The sequence below is a fragment of the Piliocolobus tephrosceles genome, chromosome 7, assembly GCF_002776525.5.
Source record: "Piliocolobus tephrosceles isolate RC106 chromosome 7, ASM277652v3, whole genome shotgun sequence".
Classification (NCBI taxonomy): Eukaryota; Metazoa; Chordata; class Mammalia; order Primates; family Cercopithecidae; genus Piliocolobus; species Piliocolobus tephrosceles.
Genome location: NC_045440.1, coordinates 68026559 through 68048995, shown reverse-complemented (window position 1 = coordinate 68048995; position 22437 = coordinate 68026559). Strand labels below are relative to the sequence as shown.

General features: G+C 39.5%; 1 protein-coding gene and 1 pseudogene across 3 annotated transcripts in view; one reads left to right on the top strand and one right to left on the bottom strand.

Moving 5' to 3' along the window:
• Positions 1 to 22437, top strand: part of PPP1R42 (protein phosphatase 1 regulatory subunit 42) — a 76678-nt gene that overhangs the window by 14764 nt on the left and 39477 nt on the right. For 2 of the 3 annotated variants that reach the window (XM_023222314.3, XM_026455050.1), the window contains exons 2-5: positions 1106 to 1318; positions 4335 to 4501; positions 5856 to 5994; positions 8135 to 8251. In XM_023222314.3, the coding sequence (XP_023078082.2) occupies positions 1190 to 1318; positions 4335 to 4501; positions 5856 to 5994; positions 8135 to 8251 (552 nt within the window). In that variant the 5' untranslated portion in view covers positions 1106 to 1189. Of the gene's footprint in view, positions 1 to 1105; positions 1319 to 4334; positions 4502 to 5855; positions 5995 to 8134; positions 8252 to 22437 lie in introns of those variants that run through there. The other variant, XM_026455049.1, reaches the window with a different exon arrangement.
• Positions 7006 to 7179, bottom strand: LOC111549292 (annotated as a pseudogene).

Genomic DNA, 22437 nt, shown 5'->3' with positions numbered 1-22437 from the left:
GGGCATGGTGGCGGGCGCCTGTAATCCCTGCTACTCAGGAGGCTGAGGCAGAGAATTGCTTGAACCCAGGAGGCAGAGGTTGCGGTGAGCCGAGATTGCGCCACTGCACTCCAGCCTTGGAGACAGAGCAAGACCCCATCTCTAAAAACAAACAAACAAACCAACCAACCAACCAAAAAAAAAAAAAAAAAAGGCAGGGGGACGGGCGTGGTGGCTCATGCCTGTAATCCCAGCACTTTGGGAGGCTGAGGTGGGCAGATCACAAGGTCAGGAGTTCAAGACCAGCCTGGCCAACATGGCGAAACCCCATCTCTACTAAAAATACAAAAATTTGCTGGGTATGATGGCACGTGCTTGTAATCCCAGCAGCTTGGGAGGCTGAGGCAGGAGAATCGCTTGAACCCACGAGACAGAGGTTGCAGTGAGCCAAGACCATACCACTGCACTCCAGCCTGGGAACCATAATGTGAGACCCAGTCTCTTAAAAGAAAAAATAGATTGGGCGCAGTGGCTCACACCTGTAATCTCAGCACTTTGGGAGACTGAGGCGGGCCAATTGCCTGAGCTCAGGGGTTCGAGACCATCCTGGCCAATATGGCGAAAACCCATCTCTACTAAAAATATAAAACTTAGCTGGGCGTGGTGGCACGCTCCTGTAATCCCAGCTACTCTGGAGGCCTGAGAGGAGAATCGTTTGAACCTGGGAGGCAGAGATTGCAGTGAGCTGAGATCGCACCACTGCACTCCAGCCTGAGCGACAAGAGCGAAACTCCATCTCAAAAAAAAAAAAAAAAAAAAGGGAAAGAAAAGAAAAAAAAGAAAGAAAAAAGAGTACTTGCAATGATTCAAATGCTACTCAGGAAGAAGAAAAGATTTAAAACTAAAAGTAAATGAGTAATGAGTATTGTGCGTTTAATTTTGATGCTTTACATCTTTTTATGAAGTTAAGTCTATAAACTTAGAAAATACCTCAGGTGCCCCTAAAGATGTCTATAAACTAGCTTATCAAATAGTTTCATATAAGGGAATTATTTAAAGAGTAAGTCAGAATAACTTTTCCTTAAATTGCTATGATAATCATCATGCTTTTTTCTTTAATCTTTAGAAAGCTGGAAATAATACCTAAACCTACTTCTTGACATGGTATCAAAACAGAGCTTTTGCTGAGAGTTTGATTTATAAAGAAATTATGGTTCGACTGACCTTGGATCTAATTGCCAGAAACAGCAATCTTAAACCCCGAAAAGAAGAAACCATTTCACAGTGCCTGAAGAAAATAACTCATATAAATTTTTCAGACAAAAATATAGATGCAATTGTAAGAACTTTGAAATTATTTCCTATTTTTATATAATTAATAATGTAAAGTTTAGGAATTGGTTTGGGGGCATACCTAATATATTAACTGTATTTTCATTATTCTTATCAACTTTTTTTTTGAGGTAGAGTCTCTCTCGGTCTGTTGCCCAGGCTGGAATATAGTGACATGATCAAAGCTCACTGCAACCTCCACCTCCCAGGTTCAAGTGACTCTTGTGCCTCAGCCTCCTGAGTAGCTGGGATTACAGGCATGTGCCACCATGCCCAGCTAACTTTTGTATTTTTAGTACAGATGGGGGGGTTTCGCCATGTTGCCAGGTTTGCCATGTTGAGTTCTTGAGCTCAGACTTCTGAGATCAAGAAGTGATCTGCCTGCCTTGGCCTCCCAAAGTGCTGAGATTACACATGTGAGCCACCGCACTTGGCCTTATTAACTTGTTTTTATCAGTAAGCTTTATATTGTGTTTTTATTTTAACTTCCTACTTGTGATATTAAATTTGTTAAAATTAAATCTATAAAATATACCATTGTGATTTTTAAATATATATATTTTAAATATTTGTATTACTGTTCTCCTACAACACTGTATAGTGTAGCAAACTAGATTTGAAAGTGTATGTTGGGAAATAATTTCATAGACAATAATTACTTTTGTATTATTGTAAAACCTTGAAATATGAATTTTTTAAGTATACCAAAATGTTAAGAAGTAACTATGTGAGTACCATATTTCAAAAGTTCATCAGTGAGACAAAGTTGGGAAGGGGGTGGGGGATAAAAGACTACATATTGGGTACAGTGTACACTGCTCAGGTGAAGGGTGCACTAAAATCTCAGAACTCACCACTAAAGAATTTATCCTGGCTAAGCGTGGTGGGTCATACCTGTAATACAGCCTGGGCCACAAAGTGAGACTACGTCTCAAAAAAGAACCTATCCATGTAACCAAAAACCACCTGTACCCCCAAAACTATGGAAATTAAAATTAAAATTCACACAAGAAAAAAAGAGTTTAACAGTGAAATCTTTTTTGCACATAATTTAACTGGTTATGTAAATGTATGTTATACTGGGTCAATTATATCAGACAAGTTTATGTTTATCTGGATATAATCTGAAACTACATTTTCTCAGCACTAAGGTAATTCTTGGCTGTAATTTGGGAAACTTTAAAGGCTGCAATAACACTTTTAGGCCATCTGTGTTGGTATCTGTTGTCTACAGTAAATGCTAGACTACAGGTGAGATAGATTTTCTTGGAAACCCAGGAGCTACCTGAGGGCAGAAATCATGTCTATTGTTTCACATCACTCTAAATCCCTCATCCATTACAATGCCTGACTCATATTACATGCTTAATAAATATTTATTGAACAAATGAAAGAAATACTAATGCCCCAGGCAAAATGATCAATTAAATACTCGATTTTTTTGTAGGGACCCCAACCCAGCTCCCATTCTAGATCCCCTTCTGGTTTCCTGGTGATCCTTCTTCCCATGATTCCTTTGCCCAAATCTCATGTTTCTCTTTTGTTGCCCAGAACTCTCTACTTCATGATATCATATAAGACTACTTTCTCTGGAGAGGCCCCAGTAAAGTCCCTATTTCATACTCTGTCCTCACATCAATCAGTGCTCCTCCAGGGTGGATGATCTTTGATAGAAGGAAGGCAAATTGGTTAAAGTAATTCACACTAAAATGAGAATAACTTCTAAACTTACAGTTTCCAACACATAGCTGTATTTTAAAAGAAGTTAACTTAATTAAGGCTGAGAAATTTTTGAGCAGAACTTCACCACTAGTCTATTTACTCTAGGCTGATCTGCCATGACACAAGAAATGGCAGCCTTTTAAAAAATCCCTTTAATTATTTTGTCTCAAAAGTAACTGGTAGCTGGGCATGGTGGCGCATGCCTATAATCCCAGCTACTCGAGAGGCTGGGGCGCTAGGATCACTTGAGCCCAAGAGTTTGACACCAGTCTGGGCAGACCCTGTTTCAAAAAAAAAAAAAGTAATTGGTGTTCTTATTCATATAAAATACATATAAAAAGAAAGAATGTAATCCTATTCAGACACAATCACTTTTAATATTTAGGTAATATCCTTTCAGTCTTTTATTCATATAATTTTACAATAGTGGGTCATATTAAATGTACTATTTTCACTTAACTACATATTATGAATTTCACTTAACTATGTATTAGATATTACTGAAGAAACAAAAGGATATTTAATGGTTCTATGGTATTTCTTTTGATAGCATTATCATAGTTTTTAAAAAATTAATGTATGAGGCTGTGTGCGGTGCCTCACACCTGTAATCCTTGCACTTTGGGAGGCCAAGGCAGGTGGAACACAAGGTCAGGAGTTCAAGACCAGCCTAGCCAACATAGTGAAACCCCATCTCTACTAAAAATACAAAAGTTAGCCAGGCATGGTGGTGCACACCTGTAGTCCCAGCTACTCAGGAGACTGAGGCAGGAGAATCACTTGAACCCAGGAGGCAGAGGTTATGGTGAGCCAAGATCGTGTCACTGCACTCCAGCCTGGGCAACAGAGCGAGACTCCATCTCAAAACAACAAAAAAAATTAATCTATTATTCTGGATATCTAGATGACTTCCAGTTTTCAGTATTATAAACCACAATAATTGACTTCCAATCCTACAGAAATATTAACCTCTATTTGTAATGTTGAGACAATAATTTATTCAATGTTTCAACTTCCAGAGGAGCCTAATGGCTTCCAAGGAAAATTGCTTGCTCTGGGAAAATCTTAACAATTCCAGTTTTATTGATATAATTACAGAATTTCTTTAAAAAAGAAAAAATATTACAGAATTTCTTTTGTAATCAGTCTAGTCTTGTTTTAACTGTGCCAAGAACAGAGAAATACTGTTCTCTTATATTAATCTTAGGGAAATTTGCAGAATGATCAACTGAAAATTTTTGTTAAAAACAAACAAGTTTTCAGGAGAAATTACATTTAACATGTTTTTGTTTCCCTTTTAGGAAGACCTCTCTCTTTGCAAAAATCTTAGTGTTTTATATTTATATGATAATTGTATTAGTCAAATCACTAACCTGAATTATGCCACAAATCTGACCCACTTGTACCTACAAAACAATTGTATTTCATGTATAGAGAACCTCAGGTCATTAAAGAAACTGGAAAAACTGTAAGTGCTTTTATTTTTTAATAATGTATCTGATTTTTATGATTATGGTACTTATATTTTTTTGCATGAAGGCATTTCCATTTTTTGCATTAAATTCCAAAAGTAGATTGAATATGAAATTGATATGATTTCATACTTATATGAAAAAAAAGCATATGATTCCCACATGGGTTTTGTGGAACAGACCTCAATTTCTATTTTCTCGTACTATTATTAACAAGAAGTAAATTGTTTCACATATAATATTAATAATTTGTGTTTTATTAAGCCTGATACACTTTTCATTCTGGGGAAGGGTTGTCTTAAGGGCTAATAGGGATACTTAAAACATCCTCATGTGGGCTCAACTGATAAAAGAAGTTTCCATGGAACCCAGATGAGTTATGTGCCTTTCAGAATCACACATCTCATACCATCTGGGTCATATAATTGATCCTATTGATGTAAACTTGATTGTAAAACGGCATTTACTGCCTATAGTGATTATAATTAGGCAATGAAGATTGGTGGATCCAATTTCCCAGACTGGAATAACTATCATGCTCCTCAAAGAACCGGCCAAAAGCCTCAGAATGGAGACACAAGAGTTGGCTGGTGAATGCTTATTAAAAATGAAGAGCACTGGGTTCCAACCTACATATCCAAATTAGAATCTCCAGGGGTTAGGCCCAGATATCTTCATTTTTCCTTTTATCTCTTAGTTTTGAGACAGAGTCTCGCTCTGCCACCCAGGCTCGAGTGCAGTGGCGTGATCATGACTCATCGCAGCCTTGATGCCCTAGGTCCAAGTGATCTTCCCACTTCAGCTTCCTGAGTAGCTGGGTCCACAAGCATGCACCACAATGACTGGCTGGCTGGCTTATTTATTTATTTATTTAGAGATGGGATCTTCCTAGGTTGCCCAGACTGGTCTTAAACTTCCAGGCTCCCAAAGTGCTGGGATTACAGGTGTGAGCCACTGTGTCTAGCCGTGAAATCTTCATTTTTTAAACCTACAACACAGAAATGGTTATTATCAAACTATCTACCAGGGCTCTTCATAAGAGATTGTAGATTGCATAAGATTGTAGATTGCACTCTTCATAAGAGCCCTGGTAGATAGTTTGATAATAACGATTACAATTCGCTCACTTTTTTAAAAAGCAAAAACATGTACTTCTAGACTAAATGAAATGTAAGAATATAATTTGTTCTCATTTAGATAAACCAACCTTTCATAGATTTAATATAACACAAAATTCCTCATTTATAATTTTGTTCAGCTCAATGATTTTGTTATTACACTTTTGTCACGCTTAATAAAGACCATGACATTCTCAGAATGTCTATTTAGAACTATGTCTATGTTTTGCAGGTATCTGGGAGGCAATTACATTGCTGTCATAGAAGGTTTAGAAGGATTAGGAGAACTAAGAGAGCTTCATGTTGAGAATCAGAGGCTTCCCCTCGGGGAAAAGCTTCTGTTTGATCCAAGAACTCTTCATTCTCTGGCAGTAAGTTCACATTTGAATATTTTGACAAGGAATATAGTGATTAACAAGTTATAATGAAACAGGAATGTGGTGAAGGTATATTTGGACATTGTACATCCTCTGCATTTTATATGGCCAGCTCAGAGTTTATCTGAGGACTGAAGCTGATTTTCTCAGGTACAATCTCAAAGACTCAGCATTTTAAAGTGGGATAATAAAACTTGCCTCTTTGGGTAACTGGAAGGATGAGAAGAAGAATGTGAAAAGGTATGTTAACTGAAGTTCTAATACAGATGTTCATTCATTCATAATGTGGACCTTGGTGATTATCACGGCTCAACATTTTAAATTTTAGGAAAAAGCCTAAGGAGAGAGGAATGTGCAATTATTTGGAAACTTTTAAACAATATAGTAGAGAGCCATTGTAATAATAAGTTGTTTTCTTCCGGGATCCTGATTTGATTGTAGATTGCACTACATACAGCTCTACCACATCAGAACTATGTAGGCCTGGGAGCCCTGGGGTTGGGGCTCTAATTGTGTTGCCTGAAACCAGTTACATTGGATGGAGGTGCCATAATAAATTGAGAAGCCAGAGGGTACCACTTAGGCTCCTGCTAATCCTCAAAACAACAGACTTATTGGGATAGGCTAACTTTAATTCTGGGGCAAGGGACATAAATGGGACATGGTAGTTGTTTTACAGATTTCATCAGTTTTATTTTATTTTATTTTTATTTTAAAAATAAAAATAAACCCTGTCGCCCAAGTTGGAGTGCAGTGGCACGACCTCTGCTCACTGCAACCTCCACCTCCCCAGTTCAAGCAGTTCTCCTGCCTCAGCCTCCCAAGTAGCTGGGACTACAGGCATGCGCCACCACGCCCGACTAATTTTTGTATTTTTAGTAGAGATGGGGTTTCACCATGTTGGCCAGGCTAGTCTGGGATTAAAGTGTTGGGATTACAGGTGTGAGCCACCGTGCCCAGCCTCATCAGTTTTATTTTAGAGGGCCCAGAAATAGAGGATAGTGGATGGATTTTGACCCAAATTTATAAAAATTAAGAGGTAGTTCTCCCAATACTTTAGTATCAGGAAATATTTTTTCTAAAGGTTGACTATGCATGGATGCCTCCATGTTTTTTTTAAACTTAAACTAATAAGAACAGATACTGCACTTGATCTTAGCCAAAAGGCCATGAAGCGATGATTGACTCCATCTTGGCAGAGATTCCTAAGCCTCGTAAGATGATTCTGATTTAGTGTTATAGTGTTACAACAATACTGAAATTCCTGTTAATTAGCTAATTATTATTTTAAGTAATTCCTGAACATATGGATTGATAGGAGAAAACCATATAGACAGGTAGAGAGAAAAATAAAAACCAGATATTATTTTATTCTTGATCATGTTTCCTATGTAGTAAAATAAAGACAAAAACTATTTCTTCCTATGTTAAGTATAAATCTTTTTTTGAGACAGAGTTTTGCTCTGTCTCCCAGGTGTGATCTCTGCTCACTGCAACCTCCACCTCCCAGGTTCAAGCGATTCTCCTGCCTCAGTCTCCCGAGTAGCTGGGACTACAGGCGTGCGGCACCATGCCCAGCTAATTTTTTGTATTTTTAGTAGAGATGGGGTTTCGCCATGTTGGCCAGGCTGGTCTTGAACTCCTGACCTCAAGTGATCTGCCCGCTTCACCTCCTAAAGTGCTGAGATTACAGGCATGAGCCACCGCACCCAGCCCCTATGTAAGTACAAATGTTAGTAATATTTAGCACGAAATGATAATTTGCTGAAGCTACAGTAAGCATTTTTTCTATATTGTGTTACTTGTTTACGGGGGCATCTTTTTTTCTTTCTTTGCTTTTTGATTCTTGGCTTTTTTATGCTATAAGTTTATTTTGTATCTTGGAAAAGAAAAATATGACTTATGGAGGAATTATAGGGAGAAAGGGTAAGTTATATGACATACTGTGGTTCTAAAACTTTCATCTGAAAAAAAAAATGCAATAAAAAGGATTTCATGGCTTTTGATGTTTTTGCCTAAAGAGGAAAACAACCTGAACTGATCAAGCTTAAAATTTTCAAAGATTAGGATTTCTGGTTCCTATATAAAATATTTAGACTATTTACTAATGCTAACTTGGTTATTTTTCTTACAGAAATCCCTCTCTATATTGAATATCAGCAATAATAATATTGATGACATTAGAGACTTAGAAATACTGGAGAATCTTAATCAGCTCATAGCCGTTGACAACCAACTTCTGCATGTGAAGGTAGTGTAAAGAGAAATTAATTTTTAAGATATTTACATGAAATTATGATTGAAAAGTATGTGTTTTGAAATAGCTATAAAATAAATACATCACATTAGAAACTACTCTGGATTTTTTCTAAAATTAGCTAATGAATCCCTACTTCTTAATGTATTTATGTGTATAATTCTGTCCTCTTATTTAGTTTTCTCCTTTATACTCCAATACCTCTATCCTTCACCAACAGAATAAAAGTTTCTCTGAGAAGGTAAGTATTTCTTCTTTGCATTATTTTCCCATCAAACTTTTTCTTCTAGAGACTAGATTTCTTGCCCCTTAAGCCTGATCTCCCAATGAATGAGTTTCTAGTAACTATGACTAGACCTGAACTCTCTCTTGGCTACTTCTTTTTGGGGAAGTACTTGAAATTATTCTGACTGAACTTACTCTAATTTGTACCAGCTATATTAATGTCATGTTATATCATATCATGCCATATTCATTCAATTATTCATTTAATCAAATATGTATTGGCCATCTACATATTTGTCAGGCACTAATACTACTCAGCGTAGAACAAAGGAAGGAATATATGGTCTTGATCTTCAAGAATTTGAAAACAAGGTTGACCAATCAACCAGTAATGAGACTATAATATGATACTGTTTTTATAAGTATTGTGATAGCCCTAACTCAGCCTAGGGCTATAGAAGGCTTCCTCGAAACAGTCAACCATGAGTTGAGCCATTGCTATGACCTTAAAGTTTCTAGTTTGGCAATGCAATGAGCTGTGGTATAATTTCTTGATATACAAACCACAGGAAGAAGAATGAGCTTTTTTCTCCCAAAACAGCTTTTGTTTCAGAACTACTTCCACACAGCCATTTGGTGACCCTAAAAATGTTACATCGACCTTGTTTCCAAATTCAGATCTATTACCTGGTTCATCCCAAAGCTGCTATAAGCAATAGATAATTATGAAAATAAATATATGTATTCTAGCACAAATGAATTCCTCAAAATATCTAAAATGCCATTGAATAATCAGGGTGAATGTTTAAAATAAGAAGACCTTAGGAAGCACAACTCAGGTAGTTGTTTCAACTTACAATGTGAAAAATGTAAGACATTCATGGGATAAATTCTGAATTAAAATATATTTCACATTTTATTTTATTTTTTTCTTTTTATTTTGAGACGGAGTCTCTGTCGCCCAGACTGGAGTGCAATGGTGAGATCTCGAATCACTGCAACCTCTGCCTCCCAGATTCAAGTGATTCTCCTGCCTCAGCCTCCTGAGTATCTGGGATTACAGGTGCCTGCCACCACACCCAGCTAATTTTTATATTTTCAGTAGAGACGGGATTTCACCAGGTTAGCCAGGTTGGTCTCGAACTCCTGACCTCAGGGGATTCGCCCACCTCGGCCTCCCAAAGTGCTGGGATTACAGGTATGAGCCACTGCACCCGGCCCTTTATTTTATTTTTTGAGACGGAGTCTCACTCTGTTGCCCAGGCTGGAGTGCAGTGGCATGATCTTGGGTCATTGAAACCTCCACCTCCCGGGTTCAAGTCATTCTCCTGCCTCAGCCTCCTGCGTAACTGGGATTACAGATGTGCACCACCATGCCCAGTTTATTTTTGTACTTTAGTAAAGACAGGGTTTCAACATGTTGGCCAGGCTGGTCTCGAACTCCTGAGCTCAAGTGATCTGCCCGCCTCAGCCTCCCAAAGTGCTGGGATTCTAGGCGTGAGCCACTGCACCCAGCCTGGTAATGGCCATTACTTTTAAAGAGTTATTCTATTATGCTTTTTAACTCCAAACAGAGAAAGGGGAGTTTGATAACAGGGCAAAACTTCTAGCCTCTAAATGATCCCAAAGGATCATTTTTTCTGCATGACATTAAGACAAAGCTGTTTTGCCTACATGATTACTCTTAGACCATGTTAATAATGCATACCCAGAATAAATGTGCAGCCAAAATAAATACCTTCATTATTGCTGATTATTCTATCTAATGACCAACATCTAAATCCTCTTTTTTTTTTTTTTTTTTGAGACAGAGTCTTGCTCTGTCATCCAGGCTGAAGTGCAGTGGTGTGATCTTGGCTCACTGCCACCTTCACCACCTTGGTTCAAGAGATTCTCCTGCCTCAGCCTCTCGAGTAGCTGGGATTACAGGCATGTGCCACCACGTCCAGCTAAGTTTTGTATTTATAGTAGAGATGGGGTTTTGCCATGTTGGCCAGGCTGGTCTCGAACTCCTAACCTCAGGTGATCTACCTGCCCCAGCCTCCCAAAGTGCTAGGACTACAGGCGTGAGCCACTGCACCTGACCCAAATCCTCTTTAAAGACTGAACTCCATATTATCTCCCCTATGTAGCTTTTCCTGAACCTCCCCATTAGGTTAATCTATTAAAGACTGAACTCCATATTATCTCCCCTATGTAGCTTTTCCTGAACCTCCCCATCAAGTTAATCTATTAAAAAATATTTACAGGCCGGGCGCGGTGGCTCAAGCCTGTAATCCTAGCACTTTGGGAGGCCGAGACGGGTGGATCATGAGGTCAGGAGATCGAGACCATCCTGGCTAACACGGTGAAACCCCGTCTCTACTAAAAAATACAGAAAAACTAGCCGGGTGAGGTGGCGGGCGCCCGTAGTCCCAGCTACTCGGGAGGCTGAGGCAGGAGAATGGCGAATGGCGTAAACCCAGGAGGCGGAGCTTGCAGTGAGCCGAGATCCGGCCACTGCACTCCAGCCTGGGCGACACAGCGAGACTCCGTTTCAAAAAAAAAAAAAAAAATATTTACAGTAGTCCCAACTTATATGTGAAGGCTACATTCTAAGACCCTCAGTGGATGCCTGAAACCATGGGTAGTACTGAATGCTATACATATTAGTTTTTCCTAAATGTACATATCTCTGATAAAGTTTAATTTATAAATTAGGCATACTAAGAGATTAACAACAACAATAATAAATGGAGGCTGGGTGCAGTGGCTCATACCTGTAATTCCAGCACTCAATCAGGAGATTGAGACGATCCTGGCTAACATGGTGAAACCCCATCTCTACTAAAAATACAAAAAATTAGCCATGCATGGTGGCGGGTGCCTGTAGTCCCAGCTACTTGGGAGGCTGAGGCAGGAGAATCGCTTGAACCTTGGAGGCAAAGGTTGCAAAGAGTCGAGATGGTGCCACTGCACTCCAGCCTGGGTGACAGAGTAAGACTCTGTCTTTAAAAAAAAAAAAAAAGGAGCGGTTACAATGTCAGCATCACTACTCTTGCACTTTGGGGCAAGCGAAATAAGGGTTGCTTGAACAAACAAGCACTACAATAACCACACAGTAGATATGATAACCTAAGTGACTAATGGGTTGGTAGCATGTATAGTTTGGAAATGCTGGACAAAGGCAGGACAAACAAGCCAGTGCAAGATTTCATCATGATACTCAGAACAGCATCCCTTGTACTCAGCTGGGCTAGGTGGCTGATGCCTGTAATCCCAGCACTTTGGAAGGCCGAGGCAGGCCGATCACTTGAGGCCAGGAGTTTAAGATCACCCTGGGTGACATGGCGAAACCCTATACAGTAATTTGCCCCAAGTGGTGGCGCACACCTGTAATCCCAGCTACTCAAGAGGCTGAGGCAGGAGAATTGCTTGAACCCAGAGCCAGAGGTTGCAGTAAACCAGGATTGTGCCACTGCACTCCAGCCTGGGTGACAGAGTGAAAAAAAGAGCATCCATTTTAAAACTTACAAATTATTTTTTCTGGGATTTTCCATTAAATATTTTTGGATGACAGTTGACTGAGGGCAACTGAATAAGGGGGTGGGGGTAACTACTATATTATATTTCATGTTCCAGGCACTATTCTAGGCCCTTGGAAAAACACATCTTAGATACTGGAGATACATGATAAATAAGACAAAGTCTCTACCCTCAGCCAGGCACAGTGGCTCACGCCTGTAATCCTTGCACTTTGGGAGGCCGAGGTGGGTGGATCATGAGGTTAGGGGTTCGAGACCAGCCTGGCCAACATGGTGAAACCCTGTCTCTTTAAAAAAAAAAAAAAAGAAGCCAGGCACAGTGGCTCACGCCTGTAATCCCAGCACTTTGGGAGGCCGAGGTGGGTGGTTCTTGAGGTTAGGGGTTCGAGACCAGCCTGGCCAACATGGTGAAACCCTGTCTCTTTAAAAAAGAAAAAAAAGAGGCCAGGCACAGTGGCTCATGCCTGCAATCCCAGCACTTTGGGAGGCCGAGGTGGGTGGTTCATGAGGTTAGGGGTTCGAGACCAGCCTGGCCAACATGATGAAACCCTGTCTCTTTAAAAAAAAAAAAAAAAAAAAAGAGGCCAGGCACAGTGGCTCACGCCTGTAATCCCAACACTTTGGGAGGCCGAGGTGGGTGGATCACGAGGTCAGGAGATCGAGACCATCCTGGCTAACATGGTAAAACCCCGTCTCTACTAAAAATACAAAATAATTAGCCAGGTGTGGTGGCTGGCGCCTGTAGTCCCAGCTACTCAGGAGGCTGAGGCAGGAGAATGGTGTAAACCCGGGAGGCAGAGCTTGCAGTGAGCCGAGATTGCGCCACTGCACTCCAGCCTGGGCCACAGAGTGAGACTCCGTCTAAAAATAAACAAATAAAATTTTTTTAAGAAAAGCCTCTACCCTCAAGGCGCTTACTTTACAGAGGTACAAGGGAGGAAATGGTAAGAAAATACATAAGCAAGGCCGAGTATGGTGGCTCATGCCTGTAATCACCGCACTTTGGGAGGCCGAGGCAGGAGAGGATTGCTTGAGGCCAGGAATTCAAAACCAGCCTGGACAACACAAGAAGACCTTTTCTCTACAAAAAAAATTAAAAAAGAAATTAGCAATTCGCTTCGTGTGATGGCATGTGCCTGGACTTAGGTACTCAGTCCCAGGTACTCAGGAGGCTGAGGTGGTAGGATCGCTTGAGCCCAGGACGGGATCCCTTGCCCCAAAGTGCAAGACTGCAGTGAAGCAGTGAACTGTGATCCATCCACTGCACTCCAGACTGGGTAATAGAGTGAGACCCTGTCTCAAAAAAAAAAAATTTAAAAAAAGAAGAAAAGAGAAGAGAAGAGACCTAAGCAGAGAAGATTTTGAAAAGTGCTATGAAGGAATTAAATAAGATAACAGAAAAAGAGGAGTCAGAGGATATTTTAGATCAGGTTAATACGAAAGGCCTCTGAAGAAATGACATTTACATTGAGATCTGAAGGATGAGAAAGAAGATATGCAAAGAGCTAGGGAAGGAACATGCCAGGCACTAGAGAAAGTAGATGCAAAGGCTCTGAGGCCAAAGAAAGCTTGAGTGTCCAAGGAACACTGTAGTATGGTACCCAGTGCCTAGCTTAGTTTCTGATACATTGTAGGTGCTCAGTAAATACACTGTTGAATGAATGAAGAGGCAACAGTACAATATGAGATTAGAAAAGAAGGCACAGAGGCCAGATCATAAAGGTCATTTTAGGATATAATCACAAATTTTTACTTTATTGTAAGTATAATAGAAAGCCACTGAAAGGATTGTTTTCTTTTTCTCCCCTTCCTCTGTCAACTGAAGGAGTATTAAAAAAAAAAAAAAAAAAAAGATTTCTCTACTGCTATATGTGCTATATGAAGAATGAGTTTCAAGAATCACAGCAAAGAGATCAGTTGGGAGACTACTGCAGAAGTTAAATAAGAGAAGATGGTTGCTTAGAGATGAAGAGGAGTGGGTGGGTTTGGAAGTAATGAGTTATATTTTAAGGTGGAATTCATATAACTTGTTGATGAGCAGGATGTAGGCATAAAAGAAGTGAAGGAATCAGGATGACTCCTAAATTTTGTGTGAGGAAACGGGAAGACAGTAGTAGCCTTTATAAGGAAGAAACAGAAAAATTCCACCTTGTGAAATGCCTGTTGGATACTGAAATGGACATGTCAAGTAATCATCTGGAGTTTAAGGGAGAAGTAAGATTGGAAAGTTTGAGAGTGAACAGCATTTACATGATATTTAAAAGCCATGGCATGGGGTGAAAGACAATAGAGACAGAAAAAAAAAAAAATGAGGCCAAGACCAATCACAGAAACACTCCAGTATTTAGAGATCAGTTAGAAGACTCCATCAGGAGTCAGTGATGTAGAAGAAGAGAAAAAGGAGTTTCAAGAAAGAGGGAGTGGCCACTTGCATTGAATGATGTTGAATGGTTAACATGAGGGCAGAGGAGAGTTTAAAGAACACCTGGATAGAATACCTGAACAACAAAGTTACAGGGGACAAGTTTAATTTGTGAAGAAGTTGAACCACAGAGTCTGTGGGTCAAAAACCACAGCAAATGGTAATGCTAAAAAAAAAAAAAAAACAAGTGGGTGGACTTCATGAAAGACTAAACACTGAAATGTTAGCCAATATTTCTCTCCCTCTCTTGCATACAAGTAGGCTCTACTCTCAAAACCCTGCCTGCATGGCTTTAAAACATTGGGTAAAAGTTGGTGAATTCATTCCTCTTTAGGGAAACTGACTAGCTCATGACAAAATATCTCCCAATCCTGACATTTAAGAGTTTCAGAGGGAACATGCCAGCTGCCTGCCCAGTTGCCCCACAGTGAGACAGTCAACAAGCCTTGTCCTCTCACAGAAAGCTCTCATTCACTTTAATGAATAAACAGGCAGCTCAGGATTAGAAGACCTCTGAAAAGAGCCTCTAAAATCAAAGAGAGAGAAACAGAAACAAAAAGAAAGAATTCCAAAGAAATAAATCATGTGGAAACAGGAAAACAATCCTTTAAAATCCCACTATAATTTCCCAAGAGAAATGAAAAGGATTCCATAACCTTGAAATAAAAGCAAGATTCTATTTTTTAAAAGAAACATGAATAACAGAGCACTTAGAAATTAAAAATAGGATGAGGAAATTAGATATTCAATATAAAGTTTAAATGATAAAATTGACAGTCTCCCAGAAAGAACAAACAAAAAGAACTGAATATAAGCAAGTAGAAAAGAAACTTACAGAATTAATTCAGAAGATATGACTAATAAGAGTACCAGAATCAGAACCAGAATCAGAGAATAGGTATCTTAGTCCATTTGTGCTGCTATAACAAAATACCTGAGACTGATTAATTTATCAGCAGAAACCTACTTCTGAAAGTTCTGGAGGCTGAGAAGCCTAAGATCAAGGCACCAAATGTTGGTTTCTGGCAAGGGCTGCTTTCTGCTTCCAAGACAGAGCCTTAGGGCATCCAGAGGGGATGTGTCCTCATACAGCAGAGGGATGAAAGGAGCAAAATCACCCTTTTATAAGGTTCTCATCCATTCATGAAGGCTCTGCCCTCATAAATTAGTCACTTCCTAAAGGCCTACTTTTTTTTTTTTTTTTTTTTTTAGACGAAGTCTTGCTCTGTCACCCAGGCTGGAATGCAGCGGCACCATCTCGGCTCACTGCAAGCTCCTCCTCCCGGGTTCACGCCATTCTCCTGCCTCAGCCTCCCAAGTAGCTGGGACTACAGGTGCCCACCACCACGCCCAGCTAATTTTTTGTATTTTTAGTAGAGACAGGGTTTCACCGTGTTAGCCAGGATGGTCTCGATCTCCTGACCTTGTGATCCACCTGCCTCAGCCTCCCAAAGTGCTGGGATTACAGGCATGAGCCACCGTGCCAGACCCGAAAGGCCTACCTCTTAATACAACTGCATTGGCAATTAAGTTTCAACATATGTCCAGGAAGAATAAGGCAGGGAAAGAAAAAGTTTCAACATAGGAACTTTGGGGGACACATTTGGACCGTAGCAATAGGGGGAAAATGGAGAAATATGTTTTTAAATTATAAAGACAATCTAATGGGCCATGATGTAGTAACCAGGACCAGAATCTCCCTCCATAAAAACAAAGAGAAACCTAGACAAAATATGTGAAACAACTTTTTCAGACCTTGGACAATAGGCAGCACAGGCCTGTTGTCCCTAAGAGAAAAAAAACAACAAGATGAATATCGACCACAGTGCAGAGAGAGGAACAGCAAACAAGAACCACAAAAAATCTTGCTTTCAGATGTAATCTTCTGGGGAAAAAAAAAAAGAAGAATGAAAATGTAAATCATAACCCGAGAAAAATCAGTCAAAAAAAAAAAAATATCCAGAAATGACATGAAGGATAGAATTAGGAGATAAGACTTTAAAGAAAATAAAGCAATTATAAATATACTGTAAAATTTAAAGAAATTGTGAACAGAAAGGAAAGAGAAATGGAAAGTGTGGGGAAGACATAACTTCTAGAGCTAAAAAATATTTACTTATTTATTTTATGTTTTTATTTTATTTTATTTTTTTTGAGATGGAGTCTCGCTCTGTCGCCCAAACTGGAGTGCAGTGGCCAGATCTCAGCTCACTGCAAGCTCCGCCTTTCGGGTTCACGCCATTCTCTTGCCTCAGCCTCCCGAGTAGCTGGGACTATAGGCGCCCGCCACCTCGCCCGGCTAGTTTTTTGTATTTTTTTTTTTTTTTAGTAGAGACGGGGTTTCACCGTGTTAGCCAGGATGGTCTCGATTTCCTGACCTTGTGATCCGCCCGTCTCGGACTCCCAAAGTGCTGGGATTACAGGTGTGAGCCACCAAGCCCGACTAAAAATATTTCTAAAATAAAAAATTCATTGAATAAGATTAAAAGTAGATTAGCCGTTGTGCAAGAAAAGATCAGTGAACTTAAAGACACAGCATTAGAACTGTCCAAAGTAAAGCATGGAAAGAAAAAACACTAAAAAAACAAACAAACAAACAAAAAACGGGGGCAACAGAGCGAGCCCCTATCTCAAAACAAAACAAACAAGCAAACACAGAACAACAACAAAAGTGGCCCCAAAATTACCAAATTTGATGAAAATTTTAATCCCTGATCCATGAAGCTCAACAAAACCCAAACAGGAAAATCCCAAAGAAAATTACACCAAAGTACACTACAGTAAAATTGCTAAACAACTAATGATAATAAGAATATCTTAAAAGCAGCCAGGCACAGTCGCTCACGCCTGTAATTCTGGCACTTTGGGAGGCCAAGGCGGGCGGATGACTCAAGGTCAGGAGTTTGTGACTAGCCTGGCCAACATGGTGAAACCCTGTCTCTACTAAAAATACAAAATTAGCCAGGTGTAGTGGCTCATGCCTATAGTCCCAGCTACTTGGGAGGCTGAGGCAGGAGAGTCACTTGAACCCAGGAGGTGGAGTTTGCAGTGAGCCAAGATTGCGCCATTGCACTCCAGCCTGGGCGACAAGAGCAAAACTCTATGTAAAAAAAAATATATATGTACATCTTAAAAGCTACCAGAAGAAAAGACATTTAAAAGATATTTTATGTACACAGAAAGATAAGAATTATTACAAGCTTCTTGTCAAAAGCAATACAAGCCAGAAGATCATGAAACATATTTAAAATGCTAAAAGAAAAACACTCTTGTCAACTTAGAATTATATATCCAGTGAAACCATCCTTCAAAAAAATGAAGGCAAAATGAAGAAAAATAAAACCTGAGATAATTTTTTTTTTAGACAGGGTCTTACTGTATTGGCCAGTCTGTAGTGCAGTAGTGTGATCACAGCTCACTGCAGCCTAAATTTCCTAGGCTTAAGTGAACCTTCTGCCACAGCCTCACTGTAGCTGGCATCACTGATATGTGCAACCACACAAGCAATAAAATGAAGGCAAAATAAATAATAACTATATAGCATGGGGTTTATGACATGTAAAAGGAAAATAAACAGTAACAATAGCACAAATGACAGGAATGGAGAAAATAGTGGTATATTGTTGTCAAGTTCTTACATTACACGTGAAGTAGTATCATGCTATTTGATAGTAGCCTGTGCATATTTAAAAATGATTGTTTTAAACCCTGAGGCAACCACTAAAATACAGTCAAAGATTTTTACAACTAGTAAGCCAATAATTAAGAGAAACTCAAATGCCAAAAAAAAGTAGGGGACAGGAAAAGTAAAAGGAAATAAAGAACAGATAAGACAAATAGCAAGACAGTAGTCTTAAACTCAGCCAATATCAGTAATTATATGTTAATATTAATATTAATAATTATATTAATGTAAATAATTTAAATAGTTCAATTAAAAGGCAGAGATAGTAGGACCAAATTTTTTTTTAATCCAATCTTAGCTGGGCATGGTGACATGTGTAATGTCAGCACTTTAAGAGGCCAGGGTGGGAGGATCACTTGAGCCCAGGAGTTCAAGACCAGCCTGGGTCTTGTTATTTATGCTTAAAAAAAAATAAAAAAACCTGGCCGGGCACAGTGGCTCAAGCCTGTAATCCCAGCACTTTGGGAGGGCGAGACTGGCGGATCATGAGGTCAGGAGATCGAGACCATCCTGGCTAACACGGTGAAACCCCGTCTCTACTAAAAATACAAAAACTAGCTGGGCGAGGTGGCGGGCGCCTGTAGTCTCAGCTACTCGGGAGGCTGAGGCAGGAGAATGGCGTAAACCCGGGAGGCGGAGCTTGCAGTGAGCTGAGATCCGGCCACTGCACTCCAGTCCGGGTGACAGAGCGAGACTCCGCCTCAAAAATAAAAATAAAAATAAAAATAAAAATAAAAAATCCAATAGTACTCTTTGGAAGAAACACACTTTAAAGATATGTGAGTTAAAAATAAAATTATGAAAAAAATATACTGCAAACACAAATAATATGAAAAATGAAATGGCTACATTAATATAAAATAAAATAGATTCTAGGACAAGAAATATTACCAGAGATACATAAGGAAAATTTATAATGATAAAAAGTGCCAGTTCTTTTTTTTTTTTTTTTTTTCTGAGACAGAGTCTCGCTCTGTCGCCCAGGCTGGAGTGCAGTGGCCGGATCTCGGCTCACTGCAAGCTCCGCCTCCCGGGTTTACGCCATTCTCCTGCCTCAACCTCCCGAGTAGCTGGGACTACAGGCGCCCGCCACCTCGCCCGGCTAGTTTTTTGTATTTTTTAGTAGAGACGGGGTTTCACCGTGTTAGCCAGGATGGTCTCGATCTCCTGACCTTGTGATCCTCCCGTCTCGGCCTCCCAAAGTGCTGGGATTACAGGGTTGAGCCACCACGCCCGGCCAAAAAGTGCCAGTTCTTTAAGGAAACATAACAATCCTCAAAGTTATGCTCCTAGCAACAGAATTACAAACTACATGAAGTAAAAATTCACAGAAGTAAAAGGAGAAATTGACAAATTCGTAATTATAACAGAGATTTCAACATTTCTCTTGCATTGGTTGATAGAACAAGCAGATAGTAAACCAGTAATGATATAAAAGATAGGTATAACATAACCAACCAACTTGACCTAATTTACCCTTATAGAACATTCCACCTTAAAATAGGAGTTAGAATATTTAGAGCTGGGTGCAGTAGTTCATGCCTGTAATACTATCACTTTGGGAGACTGAGGCAGGTGGAATTTTTGAGCCCAGGAGTTCAAGACCAGCCTGGGCAACATGGTAAAACCCTGCCTCCACTAAAAATACAAAAATTAGCCAGGCATGGTGGTGCATGCCTGTAGCCCCAGCTACTCAGGAGGCTGAGTTGGGAGGATCGTTTGAACCCAGGAGGTGAAGGCTACAGTGACAGAGATCACAACACTGTACTCCAGCCTGGGCAACCAAGTGAGACCCTGTCTCAAAAAACAAAATTATCAACATAATCCATATGAAATGAAACAAAGTCCATAGAAATCACAAAGAAAATTAGAAAATACTTGAACTGAATGAAAATGAAAACAAAACATTTGAAAATTTGTGGGATACAGTAAAGTAATGCTTAGAGGGAAATTTATAGCTTTGAACGCTTATAGTAGAAAAGAAGAAAAATTATAAAATGACGACAAGAATGAGGGAAAAATACAAACAATAATGATAATAAATTTAAGATGAAGAAAAATTAAAACAATGCTCTCATCTTGTACCTCAAGCAGCAAGAAAAATACACGCAAATTAAATTCAAAATAAATTTGAAGGAAGGAAATGAAAAGGAAGGAAAGAAGGAAATAATGAAAATAACAGCAGAAATTAATGAAATAGAAATATAGGCAACCATTAGAAAAAAATCAATGATGCCAAAAGCTGGTTCTTTGCAAATATTAATAAAATTAATAAACTTCTATCTAGGCTGTTCAAGAAAACAGAGAAAACACAAATTAACAATATCAGAAATGAAAAATATGTCACTACAGTTAAAAGGATAAGAAGGGAATGTTGTAAAGAACTTTATGCCATAAAGTTGGCAACTTAGTTAAAAACATATTCCTTGCAAGACATAAATACCAAAACTGACATAAGAAACAGAAAGTCTGAATAGCTCTGTATCTATTAAATGCATCATATTTCACAAATAAAAATATTTCCACAAAGAGAACTCCAAGACCAGATGACCTCACTGATGCACTTTATTATAAAATTAGGAAAGAAATGATACTAATCTTACACAAACTCTTTCAGAAAAACAGAAAAGCAAGGCCAGGTGCAGTGGCTCACACCTGTAATCCTAGCACTTCAGGAGGCCAAGGTGAGCAGATCTCTTGAGCTCAGGAGTTCAAAACTCAGCCTGAGCAATGTGGTAAGACCCCATCTCTCTACAAAAAATACAAAAATTAGCCAGGGCTCATGCCTGTAATCCCAACACTTTGGGAGGCCAAGGCAGGAAGATCACCTGAGGTCAGGAGTTCAAGGCCAGCCTGACCAACATGGCGAAACCCTGTGTCTACTGAAAATGCAAAAATTAGCTGGGTGTGGTGGCATATGCCTGTCATCCCAGCTACTTGGGAGGCTGAGACAGGAGAATCTCTTGAACCCAAGAGGCAGAGGTTGCAATGAGCCGAGATCATGCCACTGCATTCCAGCCTAGGCAACAGAGTGAGACTCCATCTCAAAGAAAACAAAAAGAAAATTAGCCAGCCATGGTGGTGACCATCTGTAGTCCCAGCTACTCAGGAGGCTGAGGTGGGAGGATCACATGAACCCGGGAAGTCGAGGCTGCAGTGAGCTGAGATCATGCCACTGCTCTCCAGCTGGCTGGGGGAACAAAGTGAGACCCTGTCTCAGAAAGAAAAAAAGAAAGAAAAAGAAAACAGAGAAGCAGGGACTACTTCCCAATTCATGTTATCAAATCAGCAATATTACAAGAACACTACAGAGCAATACACCCTAGGAACAGAGAAGCAAGAATCCCTACTAAAATATTAGCAAATCAAGTCCAGCAATATATAAAAAGATAACACGCAATGACCAGGTGAGGCTTATCTCAGGAATGCAAGATTGTTTTGGCATTCAGACATAAATCAATATAATTCACCAAACAGAATAAAGGAGAAATATTATATGATCATCTTAATAGATGCACAAAATGCATTATATTCAGCACCATGTATGATTTTAAAAATTATCAGCAAACTGTAAATAGAAAGGAACTTAACCTGATAATAGGCATCTATATAAAATCTACATAACAAGATACTTAATGATGAAAGATTGAATGCTTTCCCTAAGATTAAGAATAAAGGTGGCATGGCGTGGTGGCTCAAGCCTGTAATCCCAGCACTTTGGGAGGCCGAGACAGGCGGATCACGAGGTCAGGAGATCAAGACCATCCTGGCTAACACGGTGAAACCCCGTCTCTACTAAAAAATACAAAAAACTAGCTGGGCGAGGTGGCGGGAGCCTGTAGTCCCAGCTACCCGGGAGGCTGAGGCAGGAGAATGGCGTGAACCCGGGAGGCGGAGCTTGAAGTGAGCTGAGATCTGGCCACAGCACTCCAGCCTGGGTGACAGAGCGAGACTCTGTCTCCAAAAAAAAAAAAAAAAAAAAAAAGAATAAAGGAAGGATATTTACTATACCACATTACTCAACCTTAGAGTTGCACCTGTCTTAACCAGTGCACTAAGGCCAAAAACTGAAACAATGACATTGCTTCAAAAGGAAGAAACAAAATGTTCTTTATTTGCAGACTACGTGATTGGGTACATATAAAATGATTAGAAAGCCGCAAAAAGCTATTAGAATTTATGGAGTGTATTTAGCAAATCCATATGCTTAATGGCAAGGTCAATATGCAAAACGTAACTGTATTTCCACTGACTAGCAGTGAACAATTAGAAATGAAATTTTTTAAAATGGCATTTATAACTTCATCAAGATACATAAAATACT